Raw genomic sequence first — 20466 nt, 5'->3', positions numbered from 1 at the left:
CTTCAGGTAATACATGTAATTTCTTAAGTGACAAAGACCTTAAGTGACAAGCTTCAGGGATTAGACTTGAGCTATGTGCTGAAGGCCCTTAGTACTTAGATAAGGCTGAGGAAGTCAGGAACTATCACATATATTACATGAAAGAGAACACTGGCATATAAAACTGGGAAAGTACACTGGAACTAGGCCATGCATGATTTAAAGATCAAGTAGTGGAATATATAGACAATGGGTGGTTATTAAACGTCTATGAACAAGGAGGTATTGGAATCAGAACTGTACATAAGGAAAGCCAGTTGAGCAGCAAGGTGCTGAATAGCAAAGACTGCTAGATATATACAGTAGAACACCTAATACTCCAAGCTAAAACACTGAAAGGGTTGGGATGTGAGGCTAATACAGTTATGCAGGTAAGTGGTAGTGGGGGCTAGAATTAAGGCAGTGACGTTTCTGTCACTCAACAGACACAGCATCAGTTATGATGAATACTTAGGATTCTGAATAACACTATTTTAAACTTCTTGAATGCCATCATAGAATACATGAAATTCAAAGAAGTTCAGAAGCCAGCTGTGAGGAATTTTCCTTGCCTAGTAAGATTATGTAGACTTACACAAATTCTCTCAAAAGGCAGTTGAGCTAATATTTTGGTGGTCAAGCAAAGCAGGTCCTATTTAGCTTTATCTTTACCCCTATATCACAGTTAACTAATTTTCTTTAAAGTGGAAACAAGTGGATGGATTATTTTCTAGAGAATAAGAACACATCCATGTCCAAAACTGAGATTACCTCTAGTCACTACACAAATAAATGTCACGTAATGATAACCACATTATAGCATAAAGAATCACTGCAGATCAGGAAATTATTGTTTCATGTATCCCTCATCAGCAAACAAAAAGAAATACTAAAACTCATTTTTAAACTTCCTTCTCTCATCTTAAAACCATCATGCATACCTTAATTTGAGGGAAATTTAGTATCAAAATGTGAAAATTTTGCAAAGATAGGCGCAAACTCTCATATTCTGGTTGCATAATACTTATTCATGTTATAATAATAATAATAATCACAACAATTTATTGAGCGCTTACTATGTGCCAGGCACTGTACTAAGCATTTCATATAATCTTATAGCAATCCTAGAATGCAGGTATTTTGACCGCATTTTACAGATCAGAAACTGAAGTCTGGAATGGTTAAGAAATATGCCCACAGTCACACAGCTGGTAATTGGTAGGGGCAGGATTTGAAAGCAGATCCATGTGATTACAAAACCTTGCCTCCGTGCTGATTCTCCACAACCCAATAACCCAGGGGTTGTACTGCCAGGACTAAGCACCACTCACCCGAAAAGAGGGTGCCCCCAGCCCAGAGCAGACAAGAAGTCAGTGGCAAAGCTCTCACTTTAAGTCCCATTTTCTTATCATTGTGACACTCACTATACCACTGCCAAGTAGTCAAGAACCAATTCTAGGTGTTTGCAAAGATGAGTTAATTATATCTTTGGCTTTATGTAGCAATGCAAGAAAGATGAAGTGCAGTGTCTCAAATACAATAGATTCATACTTAATTTCTCAATATTTGTTATTTATGCTAATGATACTTATTCTTTCATCTATTTTCTATTTGATTTTATAGTTCCCAGTAATATATACACTCTGTTCATAGTACATCATATTTCTGAATTCTTAAGCAACCATAACACACTGACATCAAAGGCCATTAAAAGGTAATAATACTATGTAAAGTTCAGTAATCAATGCATTTCACATCATAAACCTTGTTCATGCAAGCTTTTAGACTATATATACTGTTAAAACCCTTTATTAGCATTCAGGTGGTGGAAGCTATGTAATCCAAATGTGTAATTTAAAGAGCTTTCTCTGCATTTTGAACTTAAAAGATTTTAAACAAAAAGTTCTTTTTAAATGGAATACAAGTTTCCTAACATATTCTTCACATTTCATCAGCCTGGACTGCCCTTTCTCCCCACCCCTCCTTTTTTTTCTTTTTGCCACAGTGGTTAAACATGTCTATAAAGAACGAAATTTCCATGCACTTTGTAATATTGAGCTCAAGAATTTACCCAAGCCATTTGACAACAGATTCTCTCCACTCAAACTGTGCATAAAACATACTAAAAGAAACCTCAGCTTTTATATTTGGGGGACTTTTCTTAAAGAAGAAAAAAACACCCATTTACATGGCAGTGTTGTCATTAACTTCTGTTTCTAGCTTTAGCGTATATCAAACTTTCTCATTCTCCTACAAGTTTTGCTGACTTGTTCAACTCAACCACAGTAAAATGTTCTTTGACTCTCATCAGTGATACTTCTTAGGTTGTTTTAATTGGATATTGTCTTAAACAATAATTAGATTTATCCCAATATTTTATTTCAAATGACCTGGGCCCTAGATAAATGTTTCCACACATCAAGCCAAAGTCAAAGTATTTCTATGACAACTAAGATCATATAATAGTCAATTTCTCATTTTATTATTTATATTAAGAGTTCCTAGTTGATGCAATTCAATTTAACCTTTTATTTCTCTAATTCTGGTCAAAATAAATTAAAAAATGGCCAAGGTAGTAATCTCAATAAACGGTAAAATTATCAAAACAGTTCTTTTTTTTGTTTGTTTGTTTAGACAGAGTCTCGTTCTGTCACCAGGCTGGAGTGCAGTGACGCGATCTTGGCTGACTGCAACCTCCACCTCCCAGGTTCAAGTGATCCTCCTGCCTCAGCCTTATGAGTAGCTGGAGTTACAGGCGTGCACCACCATGCCCAGATAATTTTTATATTTTTAGTAGAGACGGGGTTTCACCATGTTGGCCAGGATGGTCTTGATCTCTTGACCTCGTGATCTGCCCGCCTCGGCCTCCCAAAGTGTTGGGATTACAGGCGTGAGCCACCACGCCCAGCCAAAACAGCTCATTCTTTAAAGTCATATAGAACCACTGATTATACTGAGGAAAAGATCATTGATTTAAAAATATTTACCTGTAGATGTGACTAAGAAGAAGCAAATGACCTATGAAAACTTAAAGCATTCACCATACAGAGTTCTCTGTTTTGGTTTATGGAAACAATAGATACAAAATATTAGCATTTTACACACAGTATCTGTGCATTATTTTTCCCAAACCCTATAACCCAGAGGAAAAAAAAAAAAACAATTATCATAGAAAAAGAAACTCCCAGTAGATACTTCCTCTCTTTCCTTTCAGAGAGTTGGTGTTTATATTTGCCTTCTTTCTATGGCATTATGCCCTACTTCCTTTTCTGGGAGGGACTAAAACATGGTAAAACTTGAACCATGAGCACAATTACACAATGCAATAATAATCCTATTTACTTTGGTCTCTATGAAAAAGTTTAGATATTCTCAAAATCAACCATTGTGGTTGATGCACCTTTTTCTCAAGGTAATGTCAGAGATAGAAAGACTTTAGACACCAAGTGGTCTTATTCTCTCATTTGAAAGACAAGGAAAGACAGGAGTGACTTGAATAAGACCATTCATTGAACCAGTGGCAGAACAAACACTTTGAATTAAGGTTTCCTAGTTCCTGGACCCACTACCATTTATATTTTCTATCATAATTTTCCCTAGCTTTAGAGCGGCAGTTTGAAAACCATGGCTATATAAAGAAACACTGAAGGAACTTTTGAAATATACAGATTCTGGCCGTATCCCTGATTCAGCAGGTCTTTGTGCAGTTCCTGGAAATCTATATTTTTCAACGCTTTCTATCATTACTCTGATACACAGTCAGTGTTGAGAACAACTGTGGTTTAGATCAAGAGCGTAAGCTCTCCTGGAACTGTGGCGAATCGCTAGATCCACAGCATCCTACAATGGGTTTTCAACCCTCATCTTCCTCATTTGAGCATGTTGAAGAATATCTGTCATCTCAACCATAACCATGCAAGCAAGCCCTTTTTAAAATTATTATTATCTTAAGTTCCAAGATACATGTGCAGAACGTGCAGGTTACATAGGTATACATGTGCTATGGTGGTTTACTGCACCCATCAACCCTTCATCTAGGTTTTAAGCCCTGTATGCATTAGGTATTTGTCCTAATGCTCTCCCTCCCCTTACCCCCCGCCCCCAACAGGCCCCTGTGTGTTTTGTTCCCCTCCCAGTGTCCATGTGTTCTCATTGTTCAACTCCCACTTATGAGTAAGAACATGTGGTGTTTGGCTCTCTGTTCCTGTGTTAGTTTGCTGAGAATGATGGCTTCCAGCTTCATCCATGTACCCACAAAGGGCATGATCTCAATTCTTTTTTATGGCTGCAGTGTATTCCATGGTGTATATGTGCCACATTTTCTTCATCCAGTCTATCATTGATGGGCATTCGGGTTGGTTCCAAGTCTTTGCTATTGTAAATAGTGCTGCAACAAACATACGTGTGCATGTGTCTTTATAATAGAATAATCTATAATCTTTTGGGTATATACCTAGTAATGGGATTGCTGCGTCAAATGCTATTTCTGGTTCTAGATCCTTGAGGAATCGCCACACTGTCTTCCACAGTGGTTAAACTAATTTACACTCCCACCAACAGTGTAAAAACGTTCCTATTCTCCACATCCTCTCCAGCATCTATCCTTTCCTGACTTTTTAATAATCGCCATTCTGACTGGCCTAACGCGCGGGGGATGCGGACAGGCCAGCGCGCGACACCCCCGGAGTGGGTGGGCACGCGCGGGCTGGGGTAACGAGGACCCCGGCGGGTGGCGGGAGGAAGGAAGGAAGAGGGACTGACGGCGCCGGACGCGCGGGTCCAACAGCCCCCTGAGCATGCAGGCAGACAAACCCTTGTGTGGAGGGTTCACTTTCAATAGATGGCAATGAGGAAGCTGCTCTGCTACTCACGAAACCCTGACGCAGAAACAGGTTGCCTAGGAATGGTTTAGCGCCAGGTTCTTCACGAACGTGTTATGCATGATGGGCGAGGGGGTGGCTGCCTTTCTGGTCGAGGCCCATTTTCCAGGATGAGGGGCTCTCCGCACCGGACCCCGGTCTGGCTCTCATTGTGGTTTTGATTTGCATTTCTCTAATGATCAGTGATGATAAGCTTTTTTTCATGTTTGTTGGCTGCGTAAGTGTCTTCTTTTGAGAAGTGTCTGTTCATATCCTTTGCCCACTTTTTGATGGGGTTGTTTTTTCTTGTAAATTTGTTGAAGTTCCTTGCAGATTCTGGATATTAGACCTTTGTCAGATGGGTAGATTGCAAAATTTTTCTCCCATTCTTTAGGTTGCCTGTTCATTCTGATGCTAGTTTCATTTGCTGTGCAGAAGCCCTTTTAAACTTTTTTTTTTCCTTTTCCTTCAAAATATCAAACTCACATATAGTTCACAGACTGAGGAGAAAGTTACTGGACTCCCTCATGCTAAATTTCACATTTGAGTGGGCTTGTTTCCTGCTTCCTACAAAACCAAATTCAATTTACTCTGATGTCAGTTTTTGACACAGCTGTTTAAAGCATTTTTTTTCATTACTGTACATACATTTCCTCATTCCAGGTTGTCTTTATGCTTTCTCAAGTTATATAAAGTCTCTTTTTTGGCAAGCACATGCCAATGAATTATCTTTCTTCTTTTCTCTATTCAGGTTTTCTGTGCATCATTATCAGATACAATGATGAGGCCAGTGCTGTGAATCCGGCACAAATAGCAATTAAGACAGAAACAACAGCGATGTTGTTTGGACTTCCTCTCTATTCCCCAGAATAACTGTCCAACTGAGTTCAAAATGGACATCAGTTGGGAATGTGTACAAGCAGCCAAAAGAACAGGCAGGTTCATCCTATGCCTTTGCCCAAAATTCTTAGAACAAGATAACAGCGTCATATCTCTGGCTTTGTGATTTTTTTTTTCCTCTGTTACATCTGCCTGGAAAATTCCAAACATCCAAAATTAAAACAACTATAACAATAACTTTTGTAACACAATTGAATCGAATGAAGTAAATATATGGAATTATGAAAGGAATTTAAAAACAATCTGAGAATGAAGTCTCCATCACCATCAGAGAACAGGAAGTAATAATATCCATTTTTTGGAGGATATTCAATTCTTCAAATCACTGAGGAGGCCAGATATGAGAACACAAAGAATCTATGAAAATGAACTCTAGCAGCTGTTCCTCCTTGATTAGCTACCAAAGGAAATCTGGAAATTTAACATAAATATACTGCTTTTCAGGATCAGCCAATAGCTAACATATACAATTGCTGGAAAAGAAATTAATTTGACTTATACCAAACTAATCCTTTCTGGTGAGATCGCAAGTTAGGCTTAATCAGAATTAAAACAAATTTCAGGTCAAGAGTACAAAATCAAATTATCCAGCCAACTACAGTAGCAGCCCACTCCTCAAATGCTATAGTTGAGTTCCTGAAACTCTCAGAGTATCTGTGTTGGAGGAAATTTAAGACCTTTTAGGAAAAAAATGAGGCAGGAATGTGAGTATTATGAAAGCCTAGACAATTAGTTTGTTCACCAAACTAAAACAATAAAATAAATATCATTGATATTTTATATTAACAAGAGTGGATATCAGGCAATTAACTTCCTTTGTGATCTCAAGATGAAGATGATAATGCATCAATGAAAATGCTTGGTCGTAACAATAGTAACAGGGAAAGAATAGAGAAAATTGCATTTCGTCTGAAGAGATGTAAGCTCAGTCTTCTGCTCCTCTTTCATTCCCAGCACACAAATCACCATATCATCAGAGCCATCAGAGTCTGAATCCCAAGGTTTAACTATCTGTGTGCGGCGTTTCTACTTCCTGTTTTCCTGTTTGCAGAACGGGTTTGAATGACATGGCCTAATGTCAACCTCTTCTCCCCTGTCAAGTAAGCAGAGAGAAAATACTAATCGGTGTTTGTTTGGAGGTTTATTACTACTGCTTTATAGGATTGTAAGTAATCATCTAAGCCTTACCTGAAAGTCAATATGTAGTCCACCAAAGGATCTCTTTCTTTTGAATCATTGTGACAATTTCATTTGTGGAGTAGATACTTGAACATTCTTAGAGTTCTGGATGTTAACCTATGCTGGCTTCTTTTATTGCCTTTTGATGTGATCACATCTCCAAAATATTTCTCAACTATCTTTTGAAGGTGAGAGTCTAACAATTCAGTAATGTCACTTAACTCAATGTCTTCAAGGCCTTCACTATTCAAATGGTTTGCAGATGTTACAATATTTTCAATTTCTTCTACCACTGGAAGGAAACCTTCCGAATCAGTCACAACCTCATTCCAAAATTTCTGCCAGACTTCATTAAGTGTTGATTGTTTTATTTGTCTCACTGATTCTTCTACACCTGTTAAAGCATTACAAATGGAGAAATGTTGCCAAGCCACTTTCTTGGTAAAGTTCTGGTGTCTCTGATAAGATCTGCAGGTAGTCAAAATACATGCAGAGCATAGTACATCACTAGCACTCTCAGATGCATGAGTTGAAGGAGTGGAGTTGTACTGGGGGTAATGGAGATGACTTGAACACAAGGAGCAGCATTTATGACTGCATTTTTGTCTGTAGGAGCAGTGTCCAGAATCACAACAGTGTGAAGTCAAGATTTTTTATTCATTTAAATGTTATTTAACCTCAGAACAAAATACTTCAAAGACCAGTTCAAAAAGAGTTTCTCAGTGATCCATATTTTATGGTTTCCCTTCATGAAGACAGAAAAGTGTTTCTGGCTTTCTCTTTAAAGAAGGTAACAATTTTGGAATCTGTAAAGCAACATGGGTTTAATCAGAACACACTGGAACAAAACAGAACTTTGAGTTTGTCTTTTCCAGGCTTGAAGCCTCTGGTCCTTTTCTCATGCTTTGCAATAGATGTGCAAGTAGGCATTTGCTTCCAGAGTTTCAGCAGCACTGACAACCTGCTCAGGCAAATTGCCATTGTCCTCAATCGTCTTCTTCAGGTATTCAGGATACTCTCCAGCAGCTCCTTAATCTGCTTCCTCTGCCAGTCACTTCTCCACTTCTTTTCATTACAGGCCACAGCTTCGCTTCTCTTCTCTTCTTTCTTCTCTTTTCTCTTCTCTTCTTTTCTTTTTTTGAAACAGAGCTTTGCTCTTGTCACCCAGGCTGGAGTGCAATGGCACGATCTCGGCTCACTGCAACCTCTGCCTCCTGGGATCAAGCGATTCTCCTGCCTCAGCCTCCTGAGTAGCTGAGATTACAGGCACCCGCCACCATGCCTGGCTAATTTTTGTATTTTTAGTAGAGACAAGGTTTCACCATGTTGGCCAGGCTAGTTGCAAACTCCAGACCTCAAGTGATCCACCCACCTGGCATTTCTTAAACCTACCCAACAACCCATTACTTGCAATGAAGTTTATAACTTTCCATCCAGATTGAAATTTAAATTTGCATTTTTGTGATGCTCACTGGCAGATTTTACATACAGAAAGAGACCTATTCAACCTTCTCTGTTTTAGAAGCCACAAGTGCAAATCTCTTTATTTTTTCTCTATTGTGGCATTTTGAGTTGTGTATGATTTTCTCAATGATTCTTGTGTGCCCCCGATTCACTGGCCCCAGCTGCTTTCTCAATTTTCTTTATTGTATGATGTGTAGGTTCATTAACACCAAAAATATGCCCTAGGAAGTGTTGCTTTCACCATTATCAAGCATTTAAAGAACTTTCATTGCGTTCACTATTAACATAAACTTTCTTACCCTCTTTATTCTTCTTGCATCTCTATCATCCCTCTTCTTGTTCTTTTGCTTGCATGCCATTCTCACCCTAACTCACGCATATTTACAATGACTGAAAGTTGTATATCAATGAGAGTACACAATATCAATTTGTAATACTTAAGAACCAAATGATAAAATTCACAAGACAAATAAAAAGGCTAACCAGTTTTTGTATGACAACACGTGTGTGATCAATGGCTGCAGAGGCAACAATAACAAGCAGAAGAACAAGAGTAGAAACAAGTAACCCAAATGTTGGTCTTCTCACAGGAGGTAGCAAGAAACAGGATGGTGACTTGAACTTGCATATCGTTCCAAAGCTCTCAAAGGCGCGGACTTAGGGAAACTCAAATTTTGTGTGATAGTGACTTGCAGTTGTGAAGCGATCGTGGAACTCAGGAGTCAAGGTCAGGCTACCAGGCTGAGGTGAGAAGCACACCATCTAGGAAAAACAAACATAAAAATAGGAAATGAGGTCAGGAACAGAGGCAATCTAAATGAGTAGCTTATAAATTTGGAGTAATAAAAATATATGCCAAGGCCGGGCGTGGTGGCTCACGCCTGTAATCCCAGCACTTTGGGTGGCTGAGGCAGGGGGATCACGAGGTCAGGAGTTTGACACCAGCCTGGCCAATGTGGTGAAACCCCGTCTCTACTAAAAATGCAAAAAATTAGCTGGGCATGGTGGCACATGCCTATAATCCCAGCTACTTGGGAGGCTGAGGCAGGAGAATCACTTGAACCCAGGGGGCAGAGGTTGCAGTGAGCCGAGATCACACCACTGCACTCCAGCCTGGGTGACAGAGTAAGACTCCATCTCAAAAAAAAAAAATATATATATATATATATGTGTGTGTATGTGTGTGTGTGTGTGTGTGTGTGTGTGTGTATGCCAAATTGCCCTTACAAAGGTTGTACCAATTTGTATGCTAAAAGCAAATGAGAGTTCTTTTCTCTCATGTACTTACCAACAGGACACATAATCAACATTTGTGACTTGTATCAATTAGAAGGTAAATAACAAGGTATCTAATTTTTGTTTTAATTGATTAATCACCTTTCCTCTTTAAATACTTGTTCTTACCCTTTTTCCACGTTATATTTTTTTCTTACTGATTTATAGGTACTGTTAACATTTTAGAGAACTTATTTTTAATCCTCTCTATATTGCAAGTATTTTTTCCAAGCATGTCATTTACTTTCGAATTTTATTACTTTTGTCTTTTGCCATAAAGTTGCTTCAAGTATTTATGTAGTCAACTGTTTCTGCCTTGCTTTGAAAAGTCTTCCCCCCAATAAGATAATACAAATATGTTCACTTATTTATTTTTAATATTTTTACAGTTGTCTGGTAGTATTTCAGAACATTAAGGAAAGGATGGACTACTCAGAAAATGGTGTTGGAATAAACAACTGACTATCCATCCACAAGTGTCTGGAGTTCCCTCCCAGTGGTCTTTTTCCTCTCCAGAGCCTGAGAGTTTCTGGTAGTGCCATAACTCCTGGGTAACCAGGTTGAGTCCTCAAGCTGATCTTAGTTGATCCCTCAGTTTCTTTGGGTTAGTGTAGCTTCGAGAGGAAAATGTTTTCAAATAAATAATTACTATCTATTTTGTTGTCTTAAGTTTTGTTCTTCTACCAATCCATACTACGACTCATATCAGCTGAGCAACAGTACCAAGTTCTCAGATCTCAGATCTTCTGATAACGCTTCACTAATAATGAATAAATAAATAGTCACTCATAGTTTTGGAAGAACTGAGGGAATCGGAGCATGAGTACGCTGTTAGATGACATAAGGCCACTGCTGTTGATTCTACTGGGTACAGTAATGGAACTGTGGTAATATAAATAAATATACGTTTTGTCGGGGGAGAAACTGAAGCAAATAGATATACAATGTTATCAGTAATTTATTTTATGGAAAAATGTTAACAATTTTTATGTTGTCGTTTTGAGATGGAGTCTCACTCTGTTGCCCAGGCTGGAGTGCAGTGGCGTGATCTTGGCTCACTGCAACTGCCTCAGCCTCCGGAGTAGCTGTGATTATAGGCGTGAGCCACCACACCTGGCTAAATTGTTACCAATTTTTAAATCCAGGTGCTTGGTGGGCATTATAATTAGCATACAATGAGCAGTGAGGACGACCAGAGGTCACTCTCATCACCATATTGGTTTTGGTGAGTTCTGGCCGGCTTCTTTACCACATGCTGTTTTATCAGCAAGGTCTTTGTGACCTGTATCTTGTGCTGATCTCCTATCTCATCCTGTGATTAAGAATGCCTTAACCTCCTGGGAATGCAGCCCAGTAGGTCTCAGCCTTATTTTACCCAGCCCCTACTCAAGATGGAGTCACTCTGGTTCAAAAGCCTCTGATGCCACCTCTTCCAGGAAGCTTTCCCTGATCCCTCCTGCTGGCTTTGAATTGATGATGGAAACTCTCAGAGCCTCCCTCCAATGTCTACTCTGATTACAGCACTTAGGATATTTCACCATAGTGCCATCTGTTTCCCTGTGTTTTAATCATTTGAGAATGCCTTGACAGTAACTGGAATAGAATAGGTCCTCATTTTATAGCATCAATGTTTATATACAGAAAGTAAGACCATCATGCAATACCCTCAAAAGGAGTAGCATTTGAATGGGACCTTGAAGAATCGGTAGAATTTTTAGGGTGTGGAGGAGAAGGCAAGCAGGTAGAAGGGACAAAGGCAGAGGCACGAAATTGCTGGGTACGCATGGAATTAGATGAGGGATGAAGCTGAAACAAAGGACGGCTGAAGTGGGCAGTAAAAATAAAACTGTAAAAGATTTGTTGAGGCAAATCATAAAGGGCTTCAGATGCCAGATTTCTTAGATGAGGTGGAGTTGTTTAGCTGTCTTGATATTAATGAAAGGGTTTATGTTTGCAATGAATAAAACAGCAGATATTTAGGATTAATCTGACCTATTCTTCCTTGTTACTAGCTTTCGGCACACAAAATGTATGGAAAATTTGCTTTCATGGGGGGATGGAGAAAAAACTGAATTTTATTAGATGCTATGGAAATCAAATGGGATTATAGAATTGCCACTTGCAAATAGAAGACAGAATCTAAGACTGAAATGGAAGACATCTGTAAAACATAACAGGACTGGTCTAGAAAGATGTAAAAGCTGAAGCAAATGTAGATGAAGGAGCAATTGGGGCCTATGAGGCCCTCCATGATCTGGCCCCAGACTGTTAAAATAGTTTCCTGACTAACTTTGCCATAACCAAGTCCACCCTCATAGCCACCAGCTTTTTATTCCCAAAACAGTACCTCTGCTGTGTTGTGCTTACTCAATAAGCCTTCTGAACTGACCATCGGTGACCTTGTCCTAATTCTTGCTTCCTGCATTTGTGGGCACTACAAGGCAACTTCCCCAAGAAAGGTTCTCTGGAAAGACTAGTTTACTTATTGGCTCCTGACCAAAATCCCATTTGTACCTCTGCTCACACCATTCCTTCTAGTTGGAATGCTCCCTCTTTCCTTTCTATCTATGGAATCTCATCATCCAACTCAAGTCCCATTTATTCCATTATATGACCATCAGAAAGACATGAAGCCTTAGAGGCAGTAACTAGGTCCTATACTAATATGTATTTGTGTATGTATATTAGTACAAATATATATATAATATATATGCAAATATATATGCTAATATGTACACTAATATATACATATACAAATATATATAATATATTTTATTATACATAATAAATATGTTATATATTTACTTATTATATATTTAATTATATATTTATTATATATAAAATAAATATATTATATAGTATATTTATACTACATAATATATATTTATAGTATATATATTTATATTAGTATTATATTAGTATATATAATATATAAGTACATATATTTATTATATATTATATATACTATATTATATAGTATATTTATTATATATTATATATACTATATTATATAGTACATATATTATATATAATATTATTTATTATATAATAAATAATATGATATATATTATATAATAGATAATATTATATATTATATAATAGATATTATATATTATATATATTTATTATATGTATTATATATATATATTGCATCATTGATTAATTCAGAGGCCCAGAGACAGGAAGCAGCAGTGATCTTTCACAGCTTCTAAGATTACTATTGCACTTCTACTGTATAGGTACAGAATGGATGTGTTAACACTAACCCTTTTGTTACAGTCAAATTTTCTTAATATTTCATTTCCTCCTTGGTCCTGAGGTCTTCGATCTACACTTGAATGAAGCATTATCAAAGGAGAAAGGGAGTAAGGTCAAGGAAATGGAACTAATATGTTTTGATGTGAGCACTCAGTATGTGGCAAACCCTTTACAACCTGATCATATTTTGGCCTTACAACAGCCTTGTATTTGAAAAAGCAGAAGCTCAAAGATGACATGTGGCATGTCCAAAGTCACACAGCTAGCGTCCAAGCTCCAGACTCCAATATCCATGTTTTTTACACTCAACTAAGCTGTTTTCCCTTAAAATGAGTAGCTGTCATTCACATTCTGGAGCATGTGAAAATTCTATCATGGAGCTGCGTTATGGTTTGAATGTCTGTCTCCTCCAAAACTCATGTTGAAATGTAATTGCCACTGTAACAATATTAAGAGGTGAGATCTTTAAGAGGTGGTTAGGCTCCACCGTCATGAATAAATGCCATTTTCATGGGAGTGGATTCCTTACAAAAGGGCAAGTTTGGCCTCTCTCTCCTTTGCCATGGGATGACACAGCAAGAAAGCCCTCGCCAATTGTCAGTCCCTCAATCTTGGCCTTCTCATCCTCCATAACCACATGAACAAATTCCTCTAATAAATTCCCTCTCCTCTATCTAGCTAGCTAGCTAGCTATCCCATTGGTTCTGTCTCTCTGGAGAACTCTGACTAATATAAACTAGTTTATAGCTTGTCTAAAAACTTCAGAGAAAAGATATCTTCAAAATATTCTACTCTGAGTAAGAGACAAAGACTGCTTCATGAAATTATTCAAGAATTCTTTTGCATAGCCAATGTTTAAGAGGCATAAGTTACTAAATGTGCATAGAACCACTTATTTAAAATTAAATAAGCAATATTATATGCAAATGAATCTAAGCAGCTCTAGAGCTAAACAATAAACTAAGGGGAAATTAATACATCATGTCTAAATTAAAAATATTATTAACAATAATAGAGAAAAATAATAGGTAAATAACACTAATAAAGTGAATTTTTCTGGGCCAGGCACTGTTCTAGCTGCTTTACATATATTAACGCACTTAATATTTAATACAACCCTATGTGTTAGGTATTATTATTATTATTTTATAGATGAGGAAATTGAGGCTCAGACAAGTTACATAATCTGTCTGAGATCACACATTTATTAAGCAGGAAAGCCCAAAATGTACAGCTATGCAATCTTGCTCTAGACGCCACACTCAACCATCACAATGCACTTGAAACTAATGATGTTAAGATCTTTTCTTGCAATTCTTAACTGCTCAAAATCATCCTAAAACAAGATACTTCTTGTTAAATAAAAAAGAAGGCCTCCACCTTTAGAAAAGATGTATGATAATACCTGTAGCATAACAATGAGCAAAAACCATCTTAAAATAAAACACCCAGAGTAGCTCACAGGTTCTAACACAAAATGTGAGTCTAAGTTTCTACAATACGAATTTTCCTTTTGTTCCACATATTCCTATCAAAACTGTAAGAAATAAATTAGTATCGATACAACTCTACCATTAAATTTCTACAAATATTAGCTAAACATAGCGAACAGATTTCAATTCTAATCCTACTCAGAATCATACACATTCTTTCTTTGTTATTTCATTTATGCTAATTAATTATACATCTTTTATTTTTAATTTTTAAATTCCCACTGCACGTAGAAGCATATTTTACTGGAGACTTCTATGTAGAAAACTGAATTGTACATTGTAAGATCACATGACCATGCATAACCCAGTTTTCATTCTTCCAAATGAGTAATATAAATTCACAAATCAACTTTCTTCATTTGAAAATTTAAATATCATCCCTATGAGCAAAAGCCCTAACTACTTATTTTCGAAACAATTGAGGGATATGATGCTGATATTTATTATCACATTTATTTTTTGTTCTTGCTATTTTAATCTTTGATTGCTATGAAACATCTTCACTTTCTTTCTATGGTTCAATGGGTTAACAACCAAATAGACATCCATCAGTTTTTAATAATAATCTATTTTTCACATTACAATTTCATGGAAAATCGTTCATACTTCTTACTGGATGGAAGTTTTTTAAATAGCTCTGAAAATTCACCATCAAAAACGGTCAAAAAAGAGTCTATGTAGCAACAGTGCCCTCTGCTGGCTACAGCGTGGAACAGCTAAACCAGGCCTATAAGAAATGCAACGGCTAAGGGGATCTGCCATGACCCCCGTTTGACAATGCCGACAATGACCGTTCTGCCCACCTTTTCCCCATTCCAGGTTAAGTAGAATTTCGCTTGATACCTCCTCAAGGGAAGCAAACTCTGTTTAGCAGGCCAGGGATCACAAGTGCCCTTTTCTTCCATTTAAAGAGCTGGTCACGCCCAAAACTTCAAAAGATTTTAAGAAAAGGCACACGGATTTGAACAATAGTTTCCTGATCTTCTCCAGATCTTTTACAGATCTTCCTCTTAACCTCATTTTTCACTGGCCCGCATAAGACAAAAAGAAGCATTTATAAATAAAACCAGGCCATCCCCTACTCCGGAGCTAGTTGCCCCCCTTGTCGCCTCCCTTAACCGTAACAGCAGCAAACAATTCAAGATCAGCATAAAATGGCTCTAGGGGATGGTAAGAATTGAAAACCCCTTTTAGCCAGCACCTAACAGTGTCTAGTCACTTACTAGGAGAGGTAAATGGTGCTTCCTAAGTTATTGAGTGTGATCCTCATTAAAAGTGCTTGTATCATTGCAACTTCAGACTGAACTGCCGTACCACCAAATACACATGGCAAGCCAGAGCGGAACAAGGAGTCTCTAAGCACAGAGGCATCCCTCTTCTAGAAAAATAATTCCAAAAGCCGTTCCCTGTTATTTGTAGTTACTTTAAAGATTTTATACTCAATTCAATTATTGAAGGGGTTCCTAAATACTAATTAAGGGAGTGCAGTTTCCCCTCGAACTTTGCTTCTGTGGGGCTCGGGCGGTTCCAATGCAAAGCTTTGCAACTTGGGGCGGCTGCATAAGCTCTCAGCTTTGGGCTACTCCAAAATCGACATTGATCCCAGGGCCTCGGTGAACAAAGCACTGGGCTGCGCTCCTTGAGGCTCAGTCCCTGCCCCTTCCCACACAACCAGGAAGGCGTATACACAGCGAAAACCGGAGGTCTACTACGTGGCACCACGGAAAGGAGGGAATCACTTCAGAGTTGATTAGCGGCGCCGGGGATTAGGGTGAAGCAAGAGAGGCTAAGTCGTTCAAGTGCAAGGTCTGAGCTTGCCCTTATTTAATATTTCTTATCTAGCTTCTTGCGGAATTTTGGCTATAACTTTGAATTTTAAAGAGATTGCATGCACATTTTTATCTTGATTACTGAGTATCTTGGTGCCGCCTTAAATTTTGCACCCGAGGCGAGTGCCTTGCTCGTTTTGGCCTGTTTACGACCGTGGTGATTGAGTGAGGGCGATTTTGCAGCTACCGAAGGGGTAAAAGATAGCCCGGAGGAGGAAGCCGGGAGCTGAGGCAGGAGCCCTCAGGATAGGAAGGAGGAGGAGGTCGCAGAGGTGGGCTCTGGCTGGCTGGCTGGCTGTGAGCCAGCAAAGACGCTCCGCTCAGGGAATTTGTGGGGCCGCCAGGGAAACCAGCTCGGTTAAAGCGGAATACGGGAAGGAGTCGGCTTACCAGGTCTGGCTGCTCTGGGCCACGCAATCTCCTCTCCTTAACCGCCTCCCCTCTCTGGGGAGGATTCGTCTCGTCTTTGCAGTGTGCCTACTCCGATGCAATGCCGTTCCGTGCCACGTTGTCACCCGGCTGCTCTCTGGAGAGACCTGCCCCTGCGGATGGCCTCTCCAGCGTTCCTCGGCTCCTGACTCGCCTCCCTCTGCACTGGGCGGGGTCGCCCCCTTACCCCACTCCCTAAGGAGGGGAGGGCTGAATGCTGTCACTTCTGACCTAGTTGCAGTATGCCGGAGACTCTTCCTCAGTTACACCACTCACCACCACCCCCACCCCCACCCCCGCCCCACTCCGTCTCTGCAGCGGGATTAACCAACTCAAGTCCAGAGCGGTAAGAGACCCTCCAAGGGTCTGTTGGTTATTCAATAACTGTAAAAGTCGTGGATAGATTCGATCATAAGGGCGTCAAATCTTAAAACTGGAAAAAACATCCGATTTGGAGAGTATTTAACATTCAATATCTGTCGTGAAAAGTCACCAAGCAAATTAAATGTGGGTCAATATTTAATACCAGTAGTGAATCCTAACAGATGCACACAAAAAGAAACCTCTCTAAAGCAGGCCCTACGAATTGCTGCCTGTGCACTCTTGACACCTCCATCAAGGGGTATAAAAAAGCTTTCAGAGGAGTACGGAGTTTCTGTTGTGAAACAGCCTGAAGGAAGCTCAGTTTCACAGAACACCAGCCTGGGAGGATTTTATTTGCTGTTCCTACTCAATTCCTTTATAAGATATCAAATTTCTCTGAAGCCCTTTGCAACATAAAATGGCAAGTGCTTGTCCACAGGTTACTCTGAGATTCTTACAAAGCATTTTAAATGGCTTGTTCAACTGAAACTGGTAGCTTAGAATTTGTTCTTCTAGAAAATGGATGTGAAAAACAGCTGTTAATGCCATACAGTTGTTTTAATGTGTTAAAGTGCACGGAAAACAACCAAGCCAGTGAAGATCCATATTTCTCCCAATTCCCCAAAGACATATTTTACTGGAGAAGTCTTGTCTTCAGATCTTCAACTTCATTTATTAAGGCCTTAATAAATGAGGATCGGTCAGTACAAGAACAAATATCAGACTTAGCAATTTAGTTCACCCAGTTAAAATTGAATCTCAGAGAAAGCAGCGAATCCCTTTTGTTTTTAGTTTTTTCACTGAAATTCACATTTAACTGTGTGCTTTCTTTCTGACAAATCCAAGAACAATGCACCAACTACTTGAATTTTTTTTTTTTTTTTTTTTTTTTTTTTTTTTTTGAGACAGAGTCTCCCTCTGTCACCCAGGCTGGAGTGCAGTGGCGTAATCTCGGCTCACTGTAACCTCTGCCTCCTGGGTTCAAGTGATTCTCCTGCCTCAGCCTCCTAAGTAGCTGAGATTACAGGCACCTGCCACTATGCCCGGCTAATATTTGTATTTTTTTTTTTTTAGTAGAGACGGGGTTTCACCATGTTGGCCAGGCTGGTTTCGAACTCCTGACCTCAGGTGATCTGCCCACCTTGGCCTCCCAAAATGCTGGGATTACAGGTGTGAGCCACCGGGCCCGGCCTACTACTTGAATTTTTTTGTCTATAGTCTTTAACAAACAAGACAATAACAGATGTAGGCAAAAATACCACATGGATTTTTAGTAATTTATACATGCAAAAAATATACTAACCACATTGAAATATGTGTTATGAAAGTTATAAATATATAAATTGAGGAGATTGCCAGTCTGATAGGTAAGAAGTCTTTAACATTAGTCCAGGGATCTGCAAACTACTGCTTGCCAGTCTAATCAAGCCTATGGTCATTTTTTGTACGATCTTTCACCTAAAAATAATGTTTACACTTTTTAGTGCTCAAAAAAAAAAATCAAAAGAAGAATATTTTGTGACAAGTGTAAGTTACGTGAATTTCAAAATTCGGTGTCCATAAATAAAAGTTTATAGTAACCTATTCATGCCCACTTATTTTCATATTGTCTCAAGCTGCTTTTCTGCTACAGTGGCAAAGCTGAATAGTTTCAACATAAACCATATAACCTGCACAGCCAGAAATATTTACTGTTACAGAAGCAGTTTGTCAATCCCTGATATAGATGAAGACATTACCTATAAAGTGGTGTTACAAATAATCGTTAAGTCTGTTAGCTGTAATTGAGTGGGCTCAACATTTTCCTTCTTAGATAAATTATTTGTTTAGCTATCCTTTTTCTCACAGTCAAAAGAAAAAGACTACGTTTTCATACACACGAAGTGTTGGTAAACTGCAAACCGATGGGATACAGGCTGTCTCTGCTTTTCGTGACTTCTAATTCACCCTTTGTCCATTGCTACGCTGCTTCACAAACCAAAATACTGCTGTGGTTTCTAGAGTCCTAAGCCAATCAGTACTTTACCAAGTGGCTCGCCTGCCATCTAGTGGGGAAAGATAAGAGTGCTTTCTCTCTCTCTCTCTCTCTCTCTCTCTCTCTCTATTTCTTTTCGAAAAACTGACGAGGTCGCTATAAGCTGTAGGACCTCAGACAGTGATGATTATAATAGTAATTCATTACATTTTAATGGCACTTTGCAATTTACAAACTATTTCCCAAAGTATAGTATTTTAGTTAATCCTCCCTCACCACAATTCTGTGATGTAAGCACATCTTCTTTGCCATATTTTTTCAGATGCAGAAACTGAGTGTAAACATTGGCTTACTCAAGGTCATACAGGTGGGCTCGAACCAAACGTCATGCTCTGTTTGCTGAACCTAACACCTCTGAATTTGGGCTCTCTCATTTCTACATTTCCAATTCTATTCTATGAATAATTTTGAGTCTCTGTCACAAGGACATTCATTTTGGGAAACTCCCTTGGGTAGTCTTTTTAAACAAACAGGACCCATCCAAGACATCCCCTCTCAAAAAAAATATTCTAAGGAGGCAAACAATTGTTTTAGCTAAAGGTTTAATTAATGTTTATCTAAACATGTTGTTATCTTAGACCCATTTTATGATGCAAGACACATAAATTGGGAAGAAGATACTTAAGGCTTAAACCTTGGAGGGCTGTGAGACTCCTGGCAGAACGCTTGCTACTAGCTACCCTAAATCCTTTTCTGATTAAGACATACAATAATTTTTCCAATTCAGTATGAGTTCCAACTTTTGAGCCTACAAAACAGTGTTTGCTTAGAGCTTTGACAGTGTAAGCCACAGAGTTCTCAAGAAGAGGTCCATTTTAATTGCTTAGTGTCTCAGTAACTTCCAGCTGCTTGTTGTGAATCTGCAAAGGGACCTCAGAGCTCATGTGCTAAAGCTCATTTGAGAGGGAAGATTTGTGGGTGTTTCCAGCACTCACTAAGGTGTCTCTGTCTTGTAACAGCAGCCTTTGTGCTTAGTGATGACCAAGAACCAGATTAAACGAACCAAAGGTTAGGGCAACCCATCAGAAAGAGTCATGTTTACACTGACATTCATCTGCAGAGTCTGCAGTTTGGGACACAATGAGAATAGACCAAATCATGGACCAGCTGCTAAATGCAGCTGTACTTAAGTGTGTCCAAAACTACAAGGAGGGTAAATGCAAACAAAAGCAGGTTCCAGAGCTTTGCAGATCATTGTTCCCAGGCTGTGCCTATTTCTTGTGAACAAGCCTCCTGTGACAATATTTTAGTGTTACTTGCAGATAGTCACACTTTCATATTAAACATTTCAAGTTGTGGTGGGAATGTGAAAACTAAGGCACCTGGTACATGGGAAAGAAATAGTTTTATTGCTAGACGTTATG

At 38.8% G+C, this 20466-nt stretch overlaps 1 protein-coding gene across 2 annotated transcripts in view; it reads right to left on the bottom strand.

Annotated features, from left to right (window-relative positions):
• Nucleotides 1–20466, bottom strand: part of LOC112130931 (uncharacterized) — an 89528-nt gene that overhangs the window by 7275 nt on the left and 61787 nt on the right. Inside the window, exon 5 of one of the 2 annotated variants that reach the window (XM_054545150.2) lies at nt 8904–9182. In XM_054545150.2, coding sequence (XP_054401125.1) covers nt 9154–9182 — 29 coding nt within the window. In that variant the 3' untranslated portion in view covers nt 8904–9153. The remainder of the gene's footprint in view (nt 1–8903; nt 9183–20466) is intronic. The other variant, XM_054545151.2, reaches the window with a different exon arrangement.

This window comes from Pongo abelii, chromosome X, assembly GCF_028885655.2.
Source record: "Pongo abelii isolate AG06213 chromosome X, NHGRI_mPonAbe1-v2.0_pri, whole genome shotgun sequence".
Lineage (NCBI taxonomy): Eukaryota > Metazoa > Chordata > Mammalia > Primates > Hominidae > Pongo > Pongo abelii.
Note: the sequence above shows the minus strand (reverse complement) of the source record. Positions and strands in the feature narration are given on the sequence as shown.